This window comes from Meleagris gallopavo, chromosome 5 (genome assembly GCF_905368555.1).
Source record: "Meleagris gallopavo chromosome 5, MGAL_WU_HG_1.1, whole genome shotgun sequence".
Lineage (NCBI taxonomy): Eukaryota > Metazoa > Chordata > Aves > Galliformes > Phasianidae > Meleagris > Meleagris gallopavo.
In genome coordinates, this window is record NC_139408.1 from 3,253,327 (window position 1) to 3,278,663 (window position 25,337).

The 25,337-nt window shown below is 39.2% G+C and overlaps 2 protein-coding genes across 8 annotated transcripts in view; one reads left to right on the top strand and one right to left on the bottom strand.

Annotated features, from left to right (window-relative positions):
- The first annotated feature begins 512 nt into the window (after window positions 1–512).
- SVIP (small VCP interacting protein) lies at window positions 513–4,005 on the top strand. Its single transcript, XM_085223911.1, has 4 exons — window positions 513–697; window positions 873–923; window positions 2,834–2,947; window positions 3,525–4,005. The coding sequence occupies exons 1-4, from the start codon at window positions 635–637 to the stop codon at window positions 3,537–3,539; spliced, it is 243 nt and encodes an 80-aa protein (XP_085080037.1). The 5' UTR covers window positions 513–634; the 3' UTR covers window positions 3,540–4,005.
- Window positions 4,006–8,734: 4,729 nt separating this feature from the next.
- The window catches only part of GAS2 (growth arrest specific 2), an 83,106-nt gene continuing 66,503 nt past the window's right edge, over window positions 8,735–25,337 (bottom strand). For all 7 annotated transcript variants that reach the window (XM_085223907.1, XM_085223906.1, XM_085223905.1 and 4 more), the window contains exon 8: window positions 8,735–10,013. In XM_085223907.1, the coding sequence (XP_085080033.1) occupies window positions 9,795–10,013 (219 nt within the window). In that variant the 3' untranslated portion in view covers window positions 8,735–9,794. The remainder of the gene's footprint in view (window positions 10,014–25,337) is intronic.

Consider the following 25,337-nt stretch of genomic DNA (forward strand, 5'->3'; position numbering starts at 1 on the left):
TGCCCTAGTAGCATGAAAGAGGCACTGCACAGAGACTTGAGTTCACAGGGCTATCAGAGTGAGCTGGAAATTAATTATTGTCCCTTTTGCCCTAGTAGCATGAAAGAGGCACTGCACAGAGACTTGAGTTCACAGGGCTGGGTGTCCCACGACTGCTCGTGGCATCACATTTGGGTTTGGGAAGCCTCTCTAGGACGCTTCACCCTCAGCTCTCTGATTTCTCCAGGTGGAATTGAGGAGCAATTGAAGAGGAAAGCAGCGCGTGAGGCTGAGTCTTATAAAAACGTCTCATGCTTTAGACAGGTGCGTAAAAATAAACACGTGCATTTATTGTAAACAGAAGATATTGAGTTCTGAGGAAAAGGATCTGGGTGTCCTGATGGCCGCGAGCCAGCAGCCTGCCCTTGTGGCCAAGAAGCCCACTGGCATCCCGTGATGCGTCGAAAGGATCGCGGTCAGCAGGCTAAACAAATCGATTCTCCGCCTGCTCTCTGCCCCGCTAAGGCCGCATTTAGAACAGTACGCCCAACAGTCCATCCCCGCCCCCGGCGGCCCGGCTCGCTCGGCCCTGTGACGGGGCGGGGCCGCTGCCTCCCCTTCGGCGGAGCGCAGGCAGCCGTGCGGCGGCGCGGCCATGGGGCTGTGCCTGCCCTGCATGGGGGGAGCCGTCAAGGACGTGGTGGAGACGCCCGACCCGGTGAGTGCGGCGGGTATTGCGGCGGCCGCCCGCAGTGAGGTGCAGGCCGCGCCAGGTGCTCCTCCCGCCCCGAGGCCGTTGGGGGCGGCCGCTTCTCTTCTCCACCCGGGAGGCCGTGCGGGGGAAAAGCCGGATAAAAACGGGTTGGAATAACCGTCTTTCACGTTTCCTTTAGGAAATAAAAAGAAGACAGCTCGCAGAAGCTGCTGAGAAGAGGCAGATGGAGGTAATTGCGCCTGGTGCAATGCCCTTCCTTCAGAATATGTTTAGGTGACGGTTGCGTGGGGAAAGCAGCTGAGGTTTATGCAGCAAACCCATCAGGCATGGGTGAAAGGAATCCGCCTAAAATCGTAAATCTCAAAGCTTGGATTGGGGCTTTTTTTTTTTTTTTTTTTTGAGAATTCTTTACGTACACTTTTGAGAAGTACACAAAAAAACAATATCTTCCTGCAGTCATACAATGGCTTATATTAGAAGGGACCTCAAAGACCAGCCAGTTCCTGCCCCTGCCGTGGGCTGGTTGCCCCCCCATCAGCTCTGGCTGCCCGAGGCCCCATCCAATCTGGCCTTGAACACCCAGGAATGGGGCACTCAAAGCTCTCTGGGCAGCTGTGCCTCACTGCCCGAGGTCCTAACGTCTAACCTGAACCTCCCCTCTCTTATCTAGCTCTTACAATGCTGAAATGGTTTCCTTGGAGGAAGTTGCAGTGAAGCAACTTGGGTTGCAGATAGCTTTGGAGTTTTGTATTAGCTTAGGCTAACTAAAGAAAATGCAAGAAAACAGAAGTATGTGCTGTTACTTTCTGTAAGAAGAGAAAATTCTACCAGGATTTTGCAGGACTAGGAGTGCATTTTGAGCCCTGAATGCTGAGTAATAGAGATAAGATAGCTTGCTTGCCGCCCAATTCAATTGCCCAGTGTGAGAGGCAAAGTATTTTGTCAGATGTTGTCTCTGCTTAAGATTTTCCTGCACATGCAAGGTGTTCTTCCTTCTGGTTTCCTGTAGAGAACATATGTTCCTAGCTAACCTGGAAGGCCAGGTACCCAGAGGCTAGAAGTCACAGGATATAATCAAGTTAGTATTTGTTGGTAAGATTTACCATCATTGCCCATTGCAAATTATGCTCTTTGTAAGTGCCTTGAATTTTAGGGGATAGCATTTCTGTTTTGCATTTGTAGATTTTAAGGTTTTCTGCATGGCTCCTGCTGTAATATCAGAACCCTGAACTTAATTGAAAATCAATTCTAAGAATATTTTCTTTGTCATTTTACAGCATTAACTATGTTTTCCGATATCCGGCATTCCTGCCATCTAGTCTAGGGCTTTGCTAGGCCATCATTATGAGGATGCAAAGCAGACAATCAACAACAGGTTTCTCATGTACGTGCTTCTGCAGGATATGGTACTGCTGCCCACAAGATCCCTGAGGGAGGACCTATCACACAGGCTGGTTTTCCCACATCACTCTTTAAAAGTTGGATTTCTTAAAGCCTGGGCTTGCATTACTAGCATGTTTTTGTTGTTTGTTTGTTTGTTTTTTTATATGCACATAAAGTCTACATCAATTTCTGCCATAGCGATATGGAGCCTGCAGCTTTTTCTATCCACTTATTGAGTGTTAGAATAGAAACTGTCATTATTTCCACTGTAAGTATCCTATCTTATAGATGTCCATTTGATGAGAGGAGGTGAGAGATACGAAGGAATTATGAAACAGAGAAACTTCTTGGAAGTTCTTCTACCTGCCTGAGTTGTCTCTTCCTAGTTAGTTTTGTTCATAAGGACAGAATTAGGCCCAGACACTGGAAAAATCTAAAAACCAAATGCTTGTGGGGCTTATGGGAAAGGGAAATCATGGCTTTGAGTCTTCAGACATGCAAACTAGGTACATGTGATTAAGTATGTTTACCTAGATGTATGAATAGGAAATGAGAATTCTCTCATGTAACTACAGGAAAGACAGCATTCAGTAGCTAGAGAGAGATGGAAAGGTCTGGTTTTATATCATAGTAGCATTTACATACTGTTCCAGTCAATTCATGCAAACCAGAGTTCACAAAATGCTGTTGCCAAGACTTTCAGTTTGGCTTTTTCAAATACCTAGCTGTCTTTCTGCAAATGTGTTTTCTTCACAGGCTTCCTCTCGAGGTATTAAGAACACTTACTCTGTAGAGCAAAAGAAAAAGAAGCAGGAAGAAATAGAAAAAAGAATGGCAGCATCAGGTACTGGAGGAGAAGGAGGCCTGAGAGTAAGTTTAAAAATGAAACAGTGTAATCCAGTTATGTGAGGAACATCCTATTTTTTGTTGTTTCCCACAAGATGAAAATGAAAAATCCAAGAGGAAGAGAAATGGAAGCATGTGTCATTATCACACTGTGTGCTCAAGATTTCATTTCTGGGGCACACTGGGACAGGATGGATGGCAGAGAGCTTTGTTTTTCTACCAAAAACCCAAACGTACCACATTGGCATATGTCCTAATGAATTCTACTGCTGCTGTTACTACAAGTTTTGCAAAGTAAACTTTGAAGGCAAACTGGAAATTTAACAGAATTAGAAGCTCTCTGGGGCAGTAGATGTAACCAGTTCTTCAAACTCAGGCTTCATAAGCTTTCATCTCTTCCCCTTAGTGCTATACATGAGGGGATTCACATTAATAAAACTCTGGGCATGGAATTTTGTGTCTACTATCAGTGAGCACTGTGTCCATTACTTTCAGTGTATAGCCTATATTAGACTGGGGAGTTTATTATCTTTTTGCAACCTTCTGGTGTAGATATTTTTCTTACAAACCTGCGGTTCACTTTTGTTGTTTTTGTGTGTAGTGGCAGGTTGGATAAAGAAGCGTGACTTCTGGAGATGAGATTGATTTTTACTGCCAAGAACTTGCCAGTTTCTGCAGCGGAGTGGCACTTAACTCATCACGTGGCTTTTTGCTGTTTGCATACAAAGACTCAGCGGTACTTTGCCATCGGAGGAGGGCAGATGTGCAAACGTGTACTAAGAAAATGAACAACTCCAGCCTCTGAACGACTAGGTTTTGGCCAATTTTTGTTTGTGTGTGCATGTTTTGCTTCCCTATTAAGGGAACAAGAAGGGTTTTCTCACATAGAAGTGACCTTTACCTGTAAGTCTGCGTGTGTGTTACGTGGTCAACTGGTACATTTATGTCTGCGTATGTCCAACTTAGGCACAGTTCAGGTGCCCCTGCATATGCATCTCCCTTGGGTTTCCTAATTACTTTTGAACTACTTAAGGATTTAACGCCTTTTTTCTCTTAAAAAAAAAAAAAAAAAAAAAACTAAAGCAGATCCATAGCAGGCCCTTAGAAACTGAAGCTGTTTTTGTGACACTACCTAAAAATATAAAATATCTTTATAAACCCTTTTTTTTTTTTTTTTGCATTTGCAGCAAGGAAGCTGTTTTATTGTGAGTCTGAGAGTTTTTTCTCCTTGCTTGTGTCTGTAAATTCCTTTAGAGTATGTATGTATAATGAACACTGGAACGTAAACACTAAATTTGAAATACTGTTGATGAATTGTTTTATTTTGAACGCAGAGGGCAGCACTGCACTTCAGAGAATTCTGAAAAACAAAGTTACAGACCTGCTCTTGGATGGTTCATTTGCTGAGATCTGTGCTCTCTGGGTGGGTTTGTTACAGTGCAATCACATTTGCCAAATGCTTGGAGCTCTGTTGCTTTTCTTTTGTATCTAGTGATGTCTGTAATCCCTTTTCCTAATGTAAAACCGCCTTTGATTATTTGGAGCTGCCTAACCTACGGTAGAGCCAAACTTCCACACCAGTGACCTCAAGCCACTGCTTTGATAGATGAGCAAAGCTTGTTGCAGCATGACCAACACGAAGAACCTAGCGCCTGCGTTCCATGGAGAGCATCACGTCTGCCTCAGTACATCACTGACCCCATTTTTGACCTAGTTGAGGCTGCAAAGGCTTTTTTTTTTTCCCCTTTCCTGAACTAAATGCTTATTTTGCTTCCCCGAGTGGTGTCTCACGCTGTCTTAGGAGTATGGTCGTGATCCAGTGAGTTCCTGGCTTAGCCTTAGTCATTAAGTTCAGAAAAGAGATCTTTCAATATTACTAAAGTAGCACCGGGGCTAAAAGCTTGTGTCCTTGGCAGCTGAAGACCTTTAGCTTCCTTTGATTGTTGGCACTTGTTCACATAACTGTATTTAAAAAAAAAATAATAATAAAATGTCTATGACCAATTAAGGATAATGAAAATACGTCAAAATGTCATCAAATATTAAATGTAGGTTTGAAATGGGAATTCCATCCAATATCTGTAGCAGTGATATTTAGGTGGTACTCAGCACTGAGCTTTGTCACGGGGGCTATTTCTAACCTGTCCATTAAAAAAAAAAAAAAAGCAGTTTTAAACTGGCTTCTGCACCATATTTAATTGTTTGGGTGACCCCTATCTGAACTCAGCCTGGGGAATTATTTGGGTGAATAGAAACACTTCTTGTTTTCATAAACTTTTTAGTAACATTAGTTTCAGTTCAGAATGAAAGTAAAACATATTGCAGATCAGAAGTGCACAAGTAATAGTTACCTGAAAAATACCATTAAGCAGTAAAGGTAGAAGCTACTTCTAGAAATAGGTACCTCCCTCTTTCTTATCACCATGTGGTTCACTAAGTAAATAACAAATATAGTAGGAATTTTGTCCTCGTTTCCCCTAGTCCTAACTGCTTACTTCACCTTAGAGAATAAATCTGCTGAAATCTATTCAGATTAGCTAGGTGGTTGACACTGTTTGCTTTACAGCAGTATAACTACCTCTTTTGTCTGCCTTCTGAAAGCAGGGCACTAGAAAAACTTCTGGCAGCCAAAGAGCAGTACTCCTACATTGCAATGAAAGGGCTGACTCCCAGCAATAGAACAATTGGTGCAGTCAGAGAGAGTGAAGCCATCTGCTACTGCATATTGTCAAAGTATAGCCGTGATGCCAGGCAGAGAGGGTTTGGGGCAGGACTTCCTGAGGTTTCGAAGGACACAGAAGCTGTGTCCCCCCCACAGGTAGGTAGCACCGTTGGGAGCTCTTAGAACCAGATGGCTTCAGCATTTGGCTTTAGCACAAAAACAGACTGAATCTGGGATGCAGCTCATCAGGCACAAGTGGTGCCAGCAGTAGGGCTAAAATAGAAGAACCTGTCCAGCACCATACATGTTTCTGGGATCTCACATATCTGCTTAACTTTACCATAGATTCCAAACAGGCTAAGAAGCAAAGCAATGAAAAAAACACAGTTCTTCCTTCCTTGTCTGGTACTGTACATCAGTAGCCAGCAAGGCAGTAGGAAATGCAAGCCCCAAAGGAACCAAACCATCTGTAGGATGCTTCTGTAACACTGTGGTATGGCAAACCTACAAACATCTCCCTGATCTAAAATGAACACGTAATGAATTCAGCATTGGGCCTCATAAGAAGCTTGCTCTGCCTTCCCACACACATATATTCACACCTCTCTATTTTGCTCATCCCCACCAAACAGCCCTTGAGCTGGTTGCCATGGATTTTATATACCCTCCCTGAAATGTCAGTAAAAAAAAAAAAAATAATAACAAAAACAACAAACCAAGGTGGTAATGCAAATAATTGTTGCTAAAATAAGGAAAGAGAAAAATTCTGTCCCCGTTCAATTATGTGGATCATAGAATTACTCAGGTTGGAAGGGACCTCAAGGATCAAGTCCAACTGCAGCCTAACCATAGTACCCTAACTCTAACAACCTTCTGCTAAATCATATCTCTGAGCTCCAGAATAATCTTGCTTGGAAACAAAACTGTGGGTAGTATGTGAGCATCGAGGTGACATAAGGTACCTCCTGTATTACCCAGTAACAGGTTTTATAATGAGCATTTCCAAAGTATTTCTGAATTACTTCCAGAATTGCAATGCTAATTTGGTATTGTACAACAACAGCTTTTAAAATCCATTTACACTGATTAACCATCTTGAGCCTTAGCACTGCTTGTTCACAGCTAACAGGTGCTCCCATATTGCCTTTTTTATGATCATGCTCAGTCCTTGAGAAGAGGCTCTGCTGCAGCTCATAGCAGCCTGGTTGTACATGGCTTCCAATATCCTCAGCATTCACTTTCAACTGAGTTATACAGAGATCAAGTAAGCCAAAAATCACTGTGAAGCACCCTTCCTCTCAGTTATCTTCCAGTGCTAGGAGAAGATTGCATCTTCTCATTTGATTGCATCACCTGGCTCTTCTACCAGGCAACTATTTCATGGTTTCAACAGGCCATTCCTCAGTCAGAGGATGAGATGGAAGTTGCAGATCCTTCCTGTTGATCCCCTGCTATTCGGTTCAGTCTTCTAAAAAATCTGGGCTAGATACCTTAATATCATACACTAGGAAAACAGAAACTGCTATATTAATCACAACACCTAACCAGTGAAACACATTTTCCTCTGCAAACACTTCCTACAAGAACACAGTTCAGTCCCCATCATTGTTAGCTAACAAGGGCACTGTTTGCTACAAGATTTTGGTAGTGCTTTGGCTTTGTAAATTGAGTTTCAGGCTCCTAACTACTCAGAGCAAACTGTGTCACAGTAAACTCTATAACTCCTACATTACCATAAGGTCTACTACAATAAGAAAAAGCCATTTCAATCACCAGATACACTTACCTTCTAAATGAGATATTCCCACCCTTGTTTGCATAACTGGTTAATTTACTGCAGCGGTTGGTTGGTTTTACTGCTGCTCCTACTTCAACTAGTCTTCTGCTCACCACATCCATCCCAGGTGCATCTAATGCAGTAAGCCCCCACCTCAGTAAGGTCAGGTGGTAATGGACAATGCTTTAAAAAGTCCTGTAAGATCTCCATGATCTCCCATTCTGTCACTGATTAAGTCCAGGTGTTAAGAACTGTTCTCATGTGAGTTTGAGAAGGCTGAGATTACAAAAGATTATTTTGATACCTAAAGTCCAATGAGATACATTAGTTCTTCTTTTTAATTATTATTTAAAATCTTGGTTTGGATTTACCAGGATTGTTTGTTGAAGCTTAATATTGAAATAAATCTAAATACACTTTTTTTGTGTGTATAACTACAGGCATCTGCTCTTAATCTACCAACATGTAAATATCTTCAAACATTTCAAAGAAAACAGTTATGTAAACTTAATCTTGGATGATGGAAACACAACAATTTATACTTGAATGAGTAGCCATCATTTCAAAAATAGACATCCAAAAACTTTCTCAAATTTTTCCTCTCTCTTAATTTGCAAACAAATTTCTCTGCATATATTAAGAACTTTTTTTTTTTCTCAGCTGTGCTTCCATGCTTTCTTTTTTTAACTAATTTTGCTTTCCCATTCCCATAAGGCCTATGTTTCCCACTCCTATTTAGACTAGGAGGGCTAAATTCTTTGCTTCTATGAAAATGTGCTCTTCCTATGGCCTTTCAAAGGTCTGAGTTTATATTTACTTTTCCTAGAAAATTGCTTAAAATGAAGGCTACAAAGGTTCTTTCTAAAGACATGCTTGGAGTTCCATACTGATGTTTAGTGTGCCTAGCAGTTGTGTGCTGTTTGTGTTCAGCAGGTATTTGTAGGCAGTAAGGTGGGTGGTTCTGCTAAGCATGGTAAAACATGCTGATTTCAGCAAGGCATCCAGCATGAAAGAGGAAGGTCTTGATCCTGTCTTGCTCTAGTCAGTAGAAATTTTGCCTTTAAAGAACACAGCAGCACATCCTTGTATGTATACATTGTATGCATTTGTATGTGTTCCGATTCAACTTATAAAGAAAAATACAAAGGAATACCAACTGACACTTTAAAAAGTGACTTCCAGAACACCTTGATCCTTTTTTTTCCTGCAAAGAAAAAATATTTATTTTTCAATAAAGTCCAGGTATTTTCTGTGCTATCTTGCATCATTCTCTGTTCCATTTCGTATGAGGTTAGTGAGAAGTTCTATGCTGTAGGCATCCGGTCAGTAGCAGCAAAGCACAGGAATACAGATTACAAATACCACAAATGTGTATTTTTAAAATGTTTATTTCATTTGTAATGAAATAAGTTCTGCTCAAATTTATAAGTCAGTGAAATAATCCTATAAAATGATTTTTTTGTAGGAAGTTATAAGGCACATAAATTACCAAATATAAACGAAGAAGAGAAGCCAAAATTATGAACTAAGCCCCAATACGCCTTTAGCTATTTTAGAGGTGTGTGAATGATTTACAAGAATGTGAATCACTCAACTGACAGGGTAATGAATATTTTATATTTGGCATGACCAGCAGAATTACAAATAAGGGGAAGGAAAAGCTCAGATTCAGCTTTTGAACCCCCCCCTTGGTCGTGCATCCTGCTCGTACTAGCCAGCACTACTGTCTGGGAGAGGAAGGGGCAACCTCTTGGCTTCCTCCTCTTTCTATATGGGGCAGCTTTGTCAGGAACAGGAAGGATCTACATGCACATCTAGCACTAAGCATTGTCTTTAGCTTTAAAGAGTACAAGGGTAGTGGGTCTTTCTTCTTGGGCTTTTTTTCTTAAGTAATCACTTTGGGAAGTTGTTTGGCATGCAGTGAGTCTATACTCTGTTGGTTAAAAAAAAAATCTTCCAACCCATAAAAAACAGTCAATTCCCATTTCAACAGGCATTACCAAATAATTCCCACCAATACTTCTTTCCACCTGCATAGATATATTTTTCAACTAGCCTAACAGTCAAGGATTCAATGTCATAATATTTTCATACAAATATCTTGTATTATGTATTTTCTTCCATTAACAGGATCCATTCCTTTATGTAACTCTGTGTATACATTCATGTATTAAAGAATAATAATTTGGCTAAAAATATATGTCTATTTCTTATAGGACTGTAGTAATTAACCTAGCAGGGGTATTTTGCTATAAAAGATACAGTACTAGAAATAAATAGTTCTACAATTCAAAGATCTTCAAAATGGGCTGCCATTTCCAGTCTGTCTTAAGTTTTCTGAAGTCCTTTCAAAGCATGAACTAAATTTACTACACTTGTGAAAATAATTTGGACCTACGTATATAGAGTCCCAATCGCATGGGAAGCTTATTTCACTTAATCTCCTTCTTGGTTTTGTAATGGGCAGAAACAACCAGATAGTTGTCTGGATTCATGTCCCTGAGAGTTGGAGACTTGCTCTGGATTGGAGAGGTTTTCCCATCCGCTCGTGAGATCTGCAGCATTCGGCATGGGTCGTGCTTCAGTAAGTAACCTGCAAAAGTCTCCCATCCTCCCCCAACACGGACCATCACATGCTTGTTGTGCAGCATCTGAAATGACATAAGAAAGGAAAACAGGAGTCTTCAAGGCGAACCAGTCAGTGTAATTTTTCCTACTGGAAAAAGCTCCGCTTTTTCTATAGCCATAGACTTACGATAGTAGTCTGCTTTACAATAAAAGGATAGAGGAGGAAATAGTAGAACGTTTGCCGTTTAAATTTCAGAACTATGAGTAAGAAGAAATGGTAAGAAAGTGAAATAGTATCTTTAAATATTTTCCTGTTTGATGTAAACATGTCTACATGTTTTCCAAGTCATACAACACTGTGATCCTGTTTTTCATGCGTTTTGCATAAACGAAGCAGGTATGGAACAGGGGTGTTCCTCAGATGTGTTGGTGAAGATACCATTTTATAGGTCTAGAAGCTGGCTTATCTTTATAGGATAGATGCAAAGAATCATTCAGCCACAGCACAAGAAATTAAGGATCTACCTTGTAAAAACACCACCCTTGGACAACGTGCCTTTAACGCATTTCTGGCAATGGCATTTGGATTTATGGCTGTGATGAATGTGTGTGTTGTTCTGCATGCCCACAGCTCACTAGAGGGCATTTACACCATTTACAGTTCTGAGATTTATGCCACCCATTAACCTTTTGCAACAATCTAGATCGCTACGCACAGCATAAAATGACAAAGCAAAAAAATAAAACCAATAATCTCCCATTAAACAAAAATACATGATAGAAGGCAAAAATGTAACTCTTCAAAACAAAGCGTATGAATGCCCTACCTCAGCCCAAAAATACGCTTTTGACATGAATAAAACATTAACTTCAAGCCCTCATTTTGAATTTAAAACAGGATGATCAGCCTACAGCAGTGTGAGATTTGAGTCATGTCTTTAGTCATGAAGGAAGCAAATGTTTTTCACGTTAAATTGAAAAGTGCTGTTCAAATGCTGACAAAGCCTTGAGACAACGGTTTACAGAATTTTATCTAGCAGCTATCTCCTATTTGAATGCTTATAAACTATATTTGGAGAAATAACCTCCCCACCCCTCTCTCCCCCAAACTTCTGGAGTAAAAGCATTTTCTAAACAACTTCGGTCCACTACATTTGATACTGCAGTGGGACTGAGTGAGGTGCTGCTGGATTTCAGCTTCAGAGAGGGGTTCAGTTTCCAAAAGAAGACAGAATCTGGACTTTTGATTAAGAGTTAGGAACAGAAAGTTAGTAAAAAGTATATTTGGTTTAATTTCCCTTAAGGATTGCTGCACAGACAAATAAAACCTGCTGCTGGTTTGTTCTTTCCTGAATCTCAGCTTAAAGGTCCATCTTCTGTCTTACTCCTCTTTTTCAAAAATACTTTTATTACAGTAAGAAATTCCTTGAATGCTTGCCTGCTACAGAGACTGGATTTTTCTGCATCCTAAACAGTGGTTATTTCTGCTGTGCTATGCCACAGGTTCACCATTTTAGTCCTACAGCCATATTTTGCTTTCAGTTACACCAGCACAAATCCAGAAGAACTTTGAAGTTGCTCCAGATTCACAGAGACATAAATGAATTCTCTTACATATAAGTCATATATATGGATACATAAAACCACTTTCCCCTCTAACGCACTTCAGCAGAAGATAAAACTTTTGTCTGTGATTTTATCATCCGCATCATCCAGTTTTTCCATTACATGAGAGATCTGAGAAAGAAAAAGCTGCATAGCATAGTAATGCATTTTATTCATTGGTTATCAATGTCAAATTCATGACGCTCATGAATTTTTCCCACTGCTCCACAGCCAATTAAAACAGAGAAAATCCCTTCTGTTAAATCAAATCTAACACGTTTGTGGTTGCTGTGAACCTTCATTATCTGTGTTTTGTGTGAGGCAGGGCTGCCACTGAAGCTGTTCTCTATACAATCTATGTTTCAGCTGAAACACTGGAATCTTGTGAGAGGCAAACATCTAAGAAAACGTTACCACATAGCAGCATCACAGAGGAAGAAATTATGGATTGTTTTGCTATGCATTAGGGCTATGTCAAGAGATTATATCCACAACATTCAACAGAAGTTAGGTCAAAAAAAAAGCTGTCGTTACATAGGACTTTGGTTCCAAAGTGAAATATAGTTTAAACTGTTTTGCTTATCATATAAATGAGTTTAGAGAGCTTTGTGGCTTATTAAAGAGATATTAGGTAGTATGTAAAGACATTAAGCTCGTGTAAATTAGCATAGTTTTAGTGAAATGAAAAAAAAAATGCATTCTGCTTTACAGGAACTGAAAGTCTGGCCTGAGGTTGTTATTCTTCAGATTATATTACAATTTTCTTTAAGAATATTTCAGAGAGAAGAGGGTATCAGAGGAATTGCATGCGATGAACCCCAGCCAAGTCCTGCAAAAGCCAATGGAAAGAATCCTATTGGTTTAATGGAACCAGGACTGGGCTCTGCAAGCCAAACTCAGCAACCTAAAGCAAATCATGGTCTGGAGTCAGTCAGTGTGACTTTAGGCCAGCTTCAGAAATGATGTAGGCTACATACTGTGAGCATATGGATTGAAAAATCCAAAGGCGTTCGGCAAAATAATGCAACTCATCACACCTGTGGCTCCACAAAGAGAAATTTGCACTGCTGAGGTCAGAGGTTATTGAGATTGGGAAAGGTAAGAATTGGATGCATTTCAATAAAATTTTACTGAATACGAGCCACTGAGATGCATTGTCACCTGTAGCTGTAGCTCTCACTTCTTGTATCCTAGCATTTAGGGGGGCTTTTTTTCAGAGTTATTCAGAACTACATAATTAAACAGGCTTCTAAATATATATTCACAATGACTTCAGAGGCATTGCAGACCAGAAACAAGAAGATCCCAGTGTTGGTAGGGTTTAGTCACACTGCTTTGTGAACCCAGCAAGCTAGAACATCTCACCACCACCACCTGGCAGGCTTTGAGCCCAGTGGTGAGCCCCAGAGTCACACTGCACACCTTTACCACACACTCAGATTCCAACATTTTTTGCTGCAAATGCTGCTGATGCTATTTAGGAAGCATTTTGCTGCTTCTTGTCTGTACCACTGATATAGTGATCTCTCCTCTCTAGCCAAAAAGTGACTTTCTTAGATCTCTTATATCAATGCTTCTAAACATATTTGAATGAGGAAATGAATTTTCAGAAATTTGCAGGTGTGTTTGCCTAATTCCCCAAGGATTCAGTGACATGAAAATGCCATCAAGAAGGTGTAACAGTCTCCTAATAAATCACTGCAAGATGCATAATTACAGACATTAAAAGTACATCGTTAGCAGAGATTATGAAACCTAATCTCTAGAGCTCATCATAAACTTTAGAGCAAAATCATGCAATGCCATCAGATTTAAAAGCTAGTTAGGTTAGATTTAGATACATTTCTATTTTTAAAAGTTTCCAGCCATTGCAACATCCATTTTGTATCAGATGTTGCTGCTACTGCCTACCTAGAGTTCACTGGTGTGGACAAAAGGGGTCATGGGAGCAGCTCCCAAGAGAATGTGGAAGGAAAAGAGCTCCCTGCAGCTGTTATTATCATTATCCTTTTGTCATTGGACTTGTGTGTATGAATGCCTTCTCAGAGAAAAGGGTGAGTCTGACAGAACATAAGGCTGATTTTAGATGCTTGAGAACCCACTTGTGTGCCTGAGCGCACGTCTAAGGAGTCTGAGACCTCAACTCTGCAAATCTGGAAAAGCGCAAATTGTGGAGCCAATTCCAGGTATTAATTAATCAGTCATCTGCACCAAAGTAACCTCAGAGCGTATCAACATGCATTTTGGCAGACAAATTTATCTTAGTCCCTTACAACCTGAATTATCCTATGATCAGATTATATAAAGAAATATGTCCCTACCTGAAAAACATGGAGAATACACCCCCCACCCCTTGTTTTGTCTTGTTTTGTGGCTTCCCTCATTATGTCACCTCTTATCCAGTCCCCTCTTACTACAGGATTATAAAAAGCTATTTTAGATGATTCCTATTACTTTTAAAAGTTTGAAATGATGTGACATCTCTTGCGCCAGTAATTAGATACGGTTTTGTTTAGGGACCACCTCTGAGTTTTTGTTGTAGTTCTAAAACCCCAGTAAGTCAGCTCACGCTTCCCCTCTCCACAGACATGGTAGCGACATGGAAAATAGCTTGCTTGCATTTCTTTCTCATTTTCAGGGATTTGTACATGTTAAATCACATGAAATGAAACTCCCTTAGATGGAAAAAAGATTTAAAAAAGAAAAAACTCAACTTGAAATAAAGATGTCAAGCACTGATGGTAATTGCTTGTCATAATATTTCTAGCTACGCTACAGCTGGGTTTTAAAAACAACTTCTTATGACAACACTCCTTATGAGTTATAAAATAAACTGATTTTCATGTTATCAAATACTCTAAGGGGTATCCACTCTATTTAGTGAAACCATTTTTTACACTATGTTGTATAGACAAAGACTGCAATAGGATGATATTTTAGAAATGATTTATAAGCTTCATTAGTTCACATCTATGTTTTTTTAAACAAATCAACTTCAAACATTTCTGATTTTGTAATAAATATTTCTGGTGGAAAATAAGCCAGAATAAAGGCGTTCTTCAAAATCCCTCAATCTCCATTTCGGGGCAAAATAACCTTTATTGTTTTATGCCTGGTGATATTTCTCACTGAGCAAGGAGCTCAGTTTTCACGTAGAACCTAATAAAGCCCAGCCACTTCAGCAACACCACCATACTTGTCTGTGTCGACTGACTGACATAAGGGGGCAGGGAACAAAAAAAGTATTGACTTAAATAGGTGATACAAAAATTGCATCAGCGTAGTTCCAGCTGGAATGATTTCCAGTGGCAACTGATACACTGAATCCTGATAGACTTTCCAGGAAAAGCAGCCACAGAGGCTCACACCAGTAGAGCTTCTAAGGCTCCTACTGTAATTTCATTACAGTAAATATAGACCAAGCCTTACAGTAGATGCAGATCAGAAAAGGCTCCTGTAATCCACTGAGTTATTTTTACAAAGTCTGCTTCAGATCTGAAGATTGAGCAGAGGAGTTTGTCTAAGCAAATAGTAAAAGCATGTGTAAATACTCAATAGGCAACTTAAACCTGTTGCATGAAACAGAATATGCAGAAGAAAGTATCTGCTTTCTGTTTTTCAAAATTTGGCTGTATCATCAGTCAAAACTAACCAGAGAGGGCTACTGACCTCTCTCTCTGAAGACAGGACTTCCACTCAGGACACCAGCTACAGGCCAGACAGTCATTTTAGGCTTATCTTTACCTCTTTAGAGTTCACAGTCTATTAAATGAAGCTTTCTGCAAAGCCAAGATGAGTAGTAATTTCCATACGTTCTCCTAGCCAAGTGTTAATATATTAGAGTGTTAAAGATAGAAGAAGGAATGTTAGTGGTGCAATAGATTATGCATATAAGAACATCTACCTTTCACTGTATATATGCCAGCATCCTTGACCTGGTGCCCAAGTATGTAATAATCACATAGTAAAAAAGAATAAAGATGTAGGGCACAGTGATGTATTTTGGTACCATTTGCCACAGTTAATTCTAAACTGCTTCAGATAAACGTAACAGTTTATTAATTAATAACGATTTATTCTTCAGCAGTGAGTGAGATGAGTATTAATTATCAGTCACAGACAGAGTTGTACTTTTAAAGAAGACTTAGACTTTAAAATAAGGCCATTTATATTCAAGAAAAATGATTTACATTCCTATTTCTCAAAATGATTCTTCCAGCTTAGGCCTTTGCCAGTTTGACTGAGGAAGTGTTAGAAGCCAGAGTTGAATCAATTCTTTTCAATACTGTGTATTAAAGGGGGCAATTACAAGTATTACATTTTTAACTGTCTTGTTTATGTTTCCTCCCTTGCTCATGGAGTTTTCTGTGATAAATGAAGTTGTCTTAAGATTGTGCCACCTCTACATGACAATGAAAGTGGAAAAGGGAAAGGTGTTGAAAACTGATGCCACAGCCAGAAGGCTCACCAACAATACTTAGAGCACAATGCTTGCAGTCTGCACAGTACTAAGCATTGATATTAAAATGATCCTTGTGCTATATGTAAGTAAACTCCTGGCCTCCTAGCAGATTAACTACCATACGCACCTAAAGGTCTCAAGGGAAGCATAATAAAGTCTAATAAAACTGAATAAAACCAGTTACGCAATGTTTTCATTAAGTGACCGATCCCGTTCCTACTGAAGGCAATAGGAATTTATCCAGTTCTTCAAGATGTAATTCAGGCCATGTTTTTCTGAAATCTAAACCTGACTCTTTTGCTAAAATAAGTTACTTTTTTTTCCTTTTTCTCTTCTGAAAAAGCATTAAGGATAAGGCATTTAAAAAATTCCACGATGTCCTCTGTTAATTACATCCACTCCTTACAAAGCAGCCCTGTCACTCCCCTGTTCATCTCACAGATGTTTGTATGAAAAGATGCATGATAACATCAACTGTTTTACTTCACTAAATCACAGTGGTGAGATTTCTCTTCTTTGAGAATCCAAAGTAGATTGCTTTCAACTAACTCAACCACAGTTTATTGACAGTCATTTCACTTCTATGATGATTCCTCTTTTTTCTAGACTGAAGACTGATGTTATTGCCCAGTCATCAACAGTTCATTTGGCATTCCGCTGCCAAAACAAAACAAAAAAAACCCACCTTCCTTTTCATAAAAAAAAAAAAAGAAAAAAAAATTAAAAAAACAACAACCAACAAGCACACGAAAAGCTGACCTGAAATGAGAACATCTTTGCCTCTTGGGACTCCTCTTTCTTGCCATCCCCCACCTCTCCCCCTCAGGAGGAGCTAAATGCTGCTCCTTTCTCACTGTTTATATAGGAGTCAAATCCTTCCTGCCAAGCACCACCCCAATATGAAATTAAAAGATCATTTACATTTAGTCACAGCACAGCAAACAATTACAATTTGGTTAGAAACCCAATACTAACTGAAAAGATTTAATAACATATATGTTCCTAGAGCTTTCTACTAGTAGGGATACACACGTGGGAAAGTTCAGAAGCTTCTTCTTTACAAGCTGATCTGTAATAAACTGGAGAGTTTATAAAGGCCTGAAAGAAAGTAGGAAAAATAATTGAGTGCAGGGATTAGGGTGAGGATGGAATTAATAGGACGTTATGTGACTAAATCCTTATGCAACTTGAAAGAAATAGCAAACAATGGCTATGACATCCATTTACAGCAGTCCCACAATGGCATGCTTGTGTCGAGCATGACGTGCCAGAGTTTTTCATTTGATGTTTCAGCCAAAGATCATGCTAAAAAAGCATGCAGACTCTCACAATTGGTGAGAGCAATTGCTGAAAGCAATGCTTCTGTAAAACTAGGTCTAACAGCACACCTGGGTAACAACAAAGATCAGCAATTGTGGATTTATCAGTGGCACAAACAGCAGCCTAGTGACAGAATGGGAAGGCCACGACACAGGGAGTCCCAGGCTGTGGGGATTGTTGAGCTGATAACAGATAGGTGACTCAGAAACAGCCACTGAAACTATGTAGACAGCATTAATTAAGAGCTTTCCCTTTCAGGAAGAAGAAAAGTTATTTTTGACAGGCATTAAGCAAGCAAGCACAAGTCAAGGAGCACAATGAAAACTGTACTAATGTGAGAGAGGCTATTATAAGATGGAGAGGGAAATCTCAGATCAGTTATATCAATAACTGAATGACAATTCAATGACTCATAGAATAAGCTGAAAGAGTGACTTACAGCACTGTACCATTAATTATGGGATCTGGCACAGAGAAGATTTTTCACTAACATGCAGTCATTTGAAGAAGCAGTAGAAACTGCAGAACAAGATCAAAAGAATTGCACATAATAGCTGGCATCAGGACCTGACGTACATACACAGAAATATACATGGAAGTTGATGTGACTAGGGTGGGGTAAGAAAGAAAAAAGATCCATTTGCATGGTGAAATGCATGGAAGGATTTCATTAGGCCTAAGATTGATTCTAGAAGAGGTTCATTGTTGACACAGTAAAGTATTCCATGTCATTATACCACAAAATAATATTTGAACCCACGAAATTGCATTTCCCCTTCTGCAAAAAGAAACAGTTGAGTAAGGAAACTGGAATTTTTCCATTTTTGTTGGGAAATGCAGCCCCCTACCCCTGTTTGTTCTTGCCAATGGTTAAGTCAATATGTTTGGTGTAATGGCACAAAACACTAGTGCATGTGGATGGAATCTAATGAAGAAAATTGCCTGTTCCACTTTTTCAGCTCCGGATTGAACACATACATAGGAAGCCAGCCTTATTTAAAAAGCCCTAGGCTGTAATAGAACAGGAGTTTAGCCAGCTTGCATACACCTGAAAAAGCCAGGAATTGGCTTAAAGGTTGAAACAAGCTGAAATCCAATCTTTATACGTATACTGACACAAGTAATGTGAGGATTTGGACATTTGGGATTGTCACTCTTGATTAAATTATGCCTTGTCTTACTTTTAGTTTCTGTCTGACACGATCTCACAGAACTTGGGAATAATATGCACGTAGTATCTAATGAACACCAGACCTTAGCTGCTGTTCAAAAAAGAATCCTGCGTAGGCAAGAGTTGTGTGTGTGAGAAATGACTCAGATGCAAAAATAAGTAAACACACTTGTTTATTCATTAAGAGACAAGTGAGTTTCTGACAATTGAAGGCTTTTATTTCTTGGACAAGGAGGAATAAATGTCATGGAAAATTAATTAAATGCAGTAGTCATGCTTAGAAGGGCACTTGGAGCTGAAGAGATCGTATAAATCCAAGGCACTGCAGCTGGTTGACTTTGGGGGCAACAAGAGAAATATTTTCCTTTTGTTTCCCCTCCAAATATGGAGCCAGCTTCAGAGTAGATCTGTTGAATTGGGAGCCAGCCTCAAAGTAGATCTATTTCCTATCAACTGAAATATGGGACACTGAAAAGAATCCTAATTATTTCTAGCTAAAGCATTGACTCCTATCAATTGTATTATGGAACACGTAGGAGAAGAGTTGATGTGGCAAATGTTAAATATGGAAAAAGAAATCAAGCAGAGTTTATGAGGTCAGGTGAAAAAAGTGTGAACTGGAAAATACTGCCTCTGGATGGAGATATGGAAAACCAAACGTACTAAGATCAAATAATGGGGGAATGGAAGACAGTCTTTCAGAAAAAAAAAAAAAACAAAAACAAACCCCTTACATTTCAAAAGCGTAAGCATGAAGCTGCTTAAATAAGTCAATGAATGAATGATTAAAAACAAAAAATTGTCTTTAGTCTTACCTTTGAATTAAAAAAGAAAAAAGAATCAGTGAATCTAGGATTTCACCACGCAACTGCGTGTGGGTTGCATGTGAACACACTTGTGTTATAGCACTGCAGAAGTACATGAAAATGTTCTTTTAAACCCTCTAGCACCATCTGTTTTCTAGCTATTCAAGACTCATTCTGTCTCTCCTAATTTCTAAATAACAGCCTCCAAAATAACAAAAGCCAAGTAAAAAAATTAATTTCCTGCAACCTAATAACAAATCCACCTTCTGCAGAATTCTTCCCTATTCCTGTCCATGGAAATGGAGTGCATATGGTAAGTGATGCAAACGTGTTAAACTTTGATTAAAATTATCACATGCATTCCACTGCAGCAAGCTTTACATTACCCTAACTCTGCTTGTAATGTTTGACATTTTCAATTGCTCCAAACAGCTACAAATGTATGCAAAATTGATGCAGAAGCTGAATGCTTGATTTGATTCCTTCCTTGGGCAGCCTTATCCTCAGGATACCAGCACAGTAGATCCAGCCATTACTTTCCTATTGTTGTGATCTTTCTAATACTTGTTATGAAAGTGACAGTAAGGTTTATTTTTTTTTTCCCCCAAACCTTTGTTTTTCTCGGTGGACAAGACAGGTACAACTGTCAGAGGACCACTCTTACCTCTACAGACAGCAAACCAAGAGGAAGCTTTCAGAAGCAATATGGCAGGAGGAGCATGCACTAGTACTGAATAACACCCAACTGGGAGGTGGTTTCCACATGCTTGCAGGAAACAGACAGAAGGGAACATTTGTTTTAAGTCATTTACCTCACTTAGAGCATGAAAACTGGGCGTGCTGTAAGTGACTGGAAACTCGTTCAGCAGAAAAACATTTCATAAAATCATAGAATGACTTGGGTTGGAAGGGATCTCAAGGATCATCAAGCTCCAACCACTCTGCCACAGGCAGGGCTGCAAACCTCCACATTTAATACTGGACCAGACTGCGTAGGACCTCATCCAATCTTCCACACCTCCAGGGACAGGGCATCCCCTCCTGTTTGTAGGCTCCCTTTAGGTACTGAAAGGCTGCAATGAGGTCACCTCGCAGCCTTCTCTTCTCCAGGCTGAACAAGCCCAGCTCCCTCAGCCTGACTTCATAGGGGAGGTGCTCCAGTCCCCTGGTCATCTTTGTGGCTCTCCTCTGGACCCTCTCCAACAGCTCTCTGTCTTTCTTGTACTGGGGATTCCAGACCTGGACACAGTACTGCAGATGGGGCCTCACAAGAGCAGAGTAGAGAAGGACAATCACCTCTCTGTCCCTGCTGGCCACCCCTCTGCTGATAGAGCCCAGGATGCCATTTGTTTTCCGAGCAGCAAGAGCACACTGCTGGCTCACGTTAAGTTTTTCATCTACCAGGACCTCCAGATCCTTCTCTGCAGGGTTACTCTGCTTCCAGTCTGTATATATGCATGGGCATACATACTCCGGCCCAAGTCCAAAACCTTGCACTTTGCTGTGTTGAATCTCATTATATTCACCTAGGCCCACCTTTTGAGTCTATTGAGGTCCCTCTATCACTTCCTTCCATTGAGTCATTTCAGTTAAAAAAAAAAAAAAAGTACTTAACAATATTTTGAACTGAAATAAAGATTTCAGTATCTGTAATTATATTTTTCCTGTCACACAGAGATACTGACAAAGTTCATAAACACAACCTGCTCAAAGCCAGAAGGTAAAATCTGTTTCCTTACCTCAAACAACGTGAGTTTGATTTGCATTTCACATAGACCTCAATTTGTTAGGGAGAGCTTTAAACCAGCAACATCTAGAGACAGTCCACGCAGCTTCCCATAACTCTGCTCTCCTAATTCCCTCTATTTGCATGTCTGGATTTTCCTCCAGTTGAAACCATATGGTGTTGAGAAATAATATGCCCATCTTTCACCTCCTATTTAAATCAAAACACTGGCAGTCTCCTTAGGGGCAAAAATTATGATCCATAACTTTAAAATTATGCTTAAGGTTACTAAGTAACTTTCAAAATTAATTTCAATTGAGATAAGTATGGCAATGTCCTCAAGGTGACTGTTCATATTTCAATTTAATGTGTTAAGCCTAAAGTCATAACATTTTTGGAAGAAAAATCCAAACCACAAACCCCAGTGTTAAAATAAAATCCCAACAACTGGTGCTTTTAAACATCTCTTCTTGGTGACTTCCTGAGCTTCTACAGACCTTGCATGCAGCGGGTCATGGGGAGCATGGATCAATGATTCAGTATGACTTGCCCTTATTCACGTTTGTATAGCTGACCTTCTCCATGACCTTGAGAAATTAAGCCCAGAAACATATGGATTTCTCTCTTACTGCACATCCATTTACTTTGTCTAATCTGGTCATCTGAAAAGTTAAGTAGACTCAGCTTTTAATATGATTTTTTTTTTTTTTTTAAATACAATGCCTAGCAATTTTTACAGTAGCTAACATGACAGACCAGGTTTTGATTAGATCCTGCAGACTCCACTACAGGATAAAACGAGAACACAATGTTAGTTTTTGTTTTTTTTTTTTTACACTTAGCTCTGATCCTAACCGTCTTACATTCTTCCCTTTTTCAATGGAAGAGCTACTTTGCATAGCTGTGAATCCCATGCAATAAATATAACATTACTTAAAAAAGAAAATTTTGCAGGCTGGCATAGCAAAAAGCCATGCACAAGGTGAAGTCACTTGCATGACAGTGTCTTACTCATCCACAATATTTAAAGCCTAGTCGGCAACAGAAAAGTACAATTGCATCAGCTACCACTCAAAGAAAAGGATGATGACTAAGTATGAGATTATGTTCATCTGCCCATTAGTGAGTCTCTCAAAGGCATCACTCTTATGTATTTCTGAAGAATAAATAAAAAATGAGATGCCTCCAGCCATCACGATGCAGTTCAGCTGTTTAGCATGGCCTATTAAAAAAAAGCAAGCACACAGCACACCCACGCATTAGGTTTGCAGTTACAGAGAAATTCACAAGGAGGCAGACAAACACCATCATCATTTAACAGCAGGAGAGAAAAGAACAGAAAAGGACGTTCAGGACGAGTGAAGATCTTACAAAGGATAGTTAGAACTGTTCAATTTGTTTGTACAATGAAAACCACAGGAAACTAAAAGTTTCCATACATCTTAAAGGATTAAAATAAACAGACTGACATATTTTATGTTAGCAAACTGCTATTTGCAAAGAACTCAAAAATGTTAGACACTGTATCTGCAATTGTATCTGCTGCTGCCTCTAGAGCATCTCTGTATTACATCCAGTCTGTACTCTATGGGGATGATCTTGCCTTTGATATTTACATAGGAAGTTATTATATCACTTCCTTGTAAAGCAGCAATAAAGCTCAAAAAAAGCAATCAAAATAATAATTAAAAAACACAGTTTCTACATAAACTAAGCCCCTGTCTCACCATGACTGTTACTTATAGTAAATAATCTTCCTCCTCAAAACAACAAAACACAATGCTTTGCAAATACGATGTTTTAATGAAATTTAATGAAAGTGAGAAGTCTAAAACTGGGGAAGCCCCAGCTACTGGCCTGGCTAGATCATGTGTCAACAAACAGAAATGATTCAAGAAAAGCTGTAATATGCCTATAACCCATTTATTCCCGTGCCAAAGAACTAATGTTCGTTTGAAAAGCTTTTAAGAGCAATACAATGTCACACAGAAATAAAGCCATTTGTCCTTGGTTGCTTAGCAATCCTAAAATAGAGATGTAAAGAAATTCATGCGGCCATTATTCGAACTAATTCAAAAGGTTACATATAATTTTCTAGTCCTATAATTAAATACACTTAACAATATGGTCCGTTAGGAGGAAACTATTCCTTTATATTCCACTTTCTGAAAAAGACTCATTAAAATATAGCTACACTGAGGATGTTCCTTTCAAATTCTCTTCTTAATGGCAACAAGAATGAGTAAACACAACCAAGGTACATTTATTATGTTTAAGAGTGGGTCACATTTCAATCATTTAAACTATCCATTCTGCCTCCGTATTTCCTCTACAGGATATTTTTCCCTTCACTTTCCACTTTAGGAAAAGCTGTTCTCTGCATTAGGAGGAAAAATTGAAAGTTTCCAAAGAAAGGAACGAGTTCAGAAATGCAGAAGGGTGCAAGCCTTCCTTCTACGAGTGCCACTGGCACTCCAGCATTCTAAAAGGACAAGGAGAAGAAAAGAGTGATCTGTTCTTGCCCAACCTTCTCTCACCCTTGGGCCAGAATATTCCTCCTACAGATGCAATATCATTTTACCACCAGTGCAGTAGGGACAATTGCATAACATTTACACTGAAGTGTAAGACAATGTCAGACTTGCAGAGCAGCTGGCACGCAGCTAAGCTCTCACTGTAAAAGTAACTTGCTTCATCTGAGCAAAAATCTTAGTGGCATAATCTATCTCTAGAGAGATATAAATAATATTCAATATATGGAAATAGATCCTCTGTTCTGACTCTCTTCCAAGAAGTTCTGGATTCTGAAAAGAAAGCTCGATCTCTGATCGCTTCCCCCCATAGTGTTGCATAGCAGGAGCTGTGATCCCATCTCCTCCTACTCACACACTCTCTCATGGGAACATTTCCACCATCTCCTTCCTCTGGTGAGTTGCAGGAGAGAACCACATCACATTAAGCACCTTACATTGACTAATTATCATAAGGAACTTTGCGTTCTCTGGACTCCTGACTGATAGCATTCCTGCCTCATCCAGTGTGTGCCACTCATATAAAGAGAAGTACAAGGACAGAAGAAAAACTAGTGGACAGAACACTTAAAAATAGAAATAGACTTTAAGTTTCTCAAGTTCTGTCTCTTCAGCTCCCTTTCTCTTTAGAAAACATGCCCTCCAAAATTCATCAACCCCATAGACAGAGCATGGTAAGTAAAAAGAAAATATGCTGACCAATATTTAAGATTAAAGGTCATAATTGGAAGACTTCTTTTCTTCATCATGTTGCTAGAGATCAGATGTATTTAACATCTATATTTAATTATACCAAATGTAACTGTAATCTACACTCATTTTAACAATTACTTATAATTCAAGTCCAAATTTAGATGCATTTTTACACATGCAACAATTGTCATTGAAAAATGCATTACTTGTAATTTTTCCATCCTTTTCACACTTTCTCCTCAACAAAGAGTCTCTAATCTATAATTTACATCCACAACTCATTCTAATATCAGTTCATGAAAACTGACCCTTATCTCTTGGTATCTCATCAAATTCCAGCTCAGTTTCCTTCCAGATTACAATAGGCCTTAACTTACATGGCAGTCTAAATGCAAACATTTTCTAGCTTTATATAAGTTGGAATTAAAAAACCCAAGCTGAGACCCAAGCACACCACCAACTCTATTCCACAGTATAGCTGCTTACACTGACCTACTACTGGAAGAGTCACAACTATAGATTTTATAGGCAAATTGTCACAGAAAAAAAAAGAATATTTCAGTTATTAGCATTTATAACTGAAAGAGGGCTTCTGATAGTATCATCTGTGAGCTGATTGATATTGAGATAACATTCCTGCAGTCACCACTGACTGATTTTATTGGAATGAGTTGCCAGGATTGTCTGGGACTCTTCAGAAAACGAAGGTACTGGTAGTTCAATTTACTGGTTGGCTACCTACAGAGTACCTCACATTCCTTCTGCTTTATGATTTTTAATTATGCTGGAAATTTCAGTCTATATGTTTTTAGATAAGATCCAACAGACAAAAAAAAGACACAGACGTCTAAAGATTTATTTTCCTGTTTTATATATGAAGAGTTGAGGGCAACACAAAATTATAAAACTAGTCACAGATGTGCCAAATCACAACGCAGACATGTGGAAACTGCTTCCTACCTCCATTCTCTGTTTTTTAAATCAATGGAGCTGCATGAACAACCAAGAGAATTACATTTGGAAATATCTAGAGGCAGATTATTTTATCAGATCTTGTTTGAATTTAAACTGGAGATTATTTTTTTTTTTAAAT

Bases quoted from the DNA above. Each gene is read 5' to 3' on its own strand.
- SVIP (XM_085223911.1), top strand. From the start codon at position 635: ATGGGGCTGTGCCTGCCCTGCATGGGGGGAGCCGTCAAGGACGTGGTG. The intron at 698-872 runs GTGAGTGCGGCG...CGTTTCCTTTAG, and splicing joins TGGTGGAGACGCCCGACCCG to GAAATAAAAAGAAGACAGCT. The intron at 924-2,833 runs GTAATTGCGCCT...TTTTCTTCACAG, and splicing joins CTGAGAAGAGGCAGATGGAG to GCTTCCTCTCGAGGTATTAA.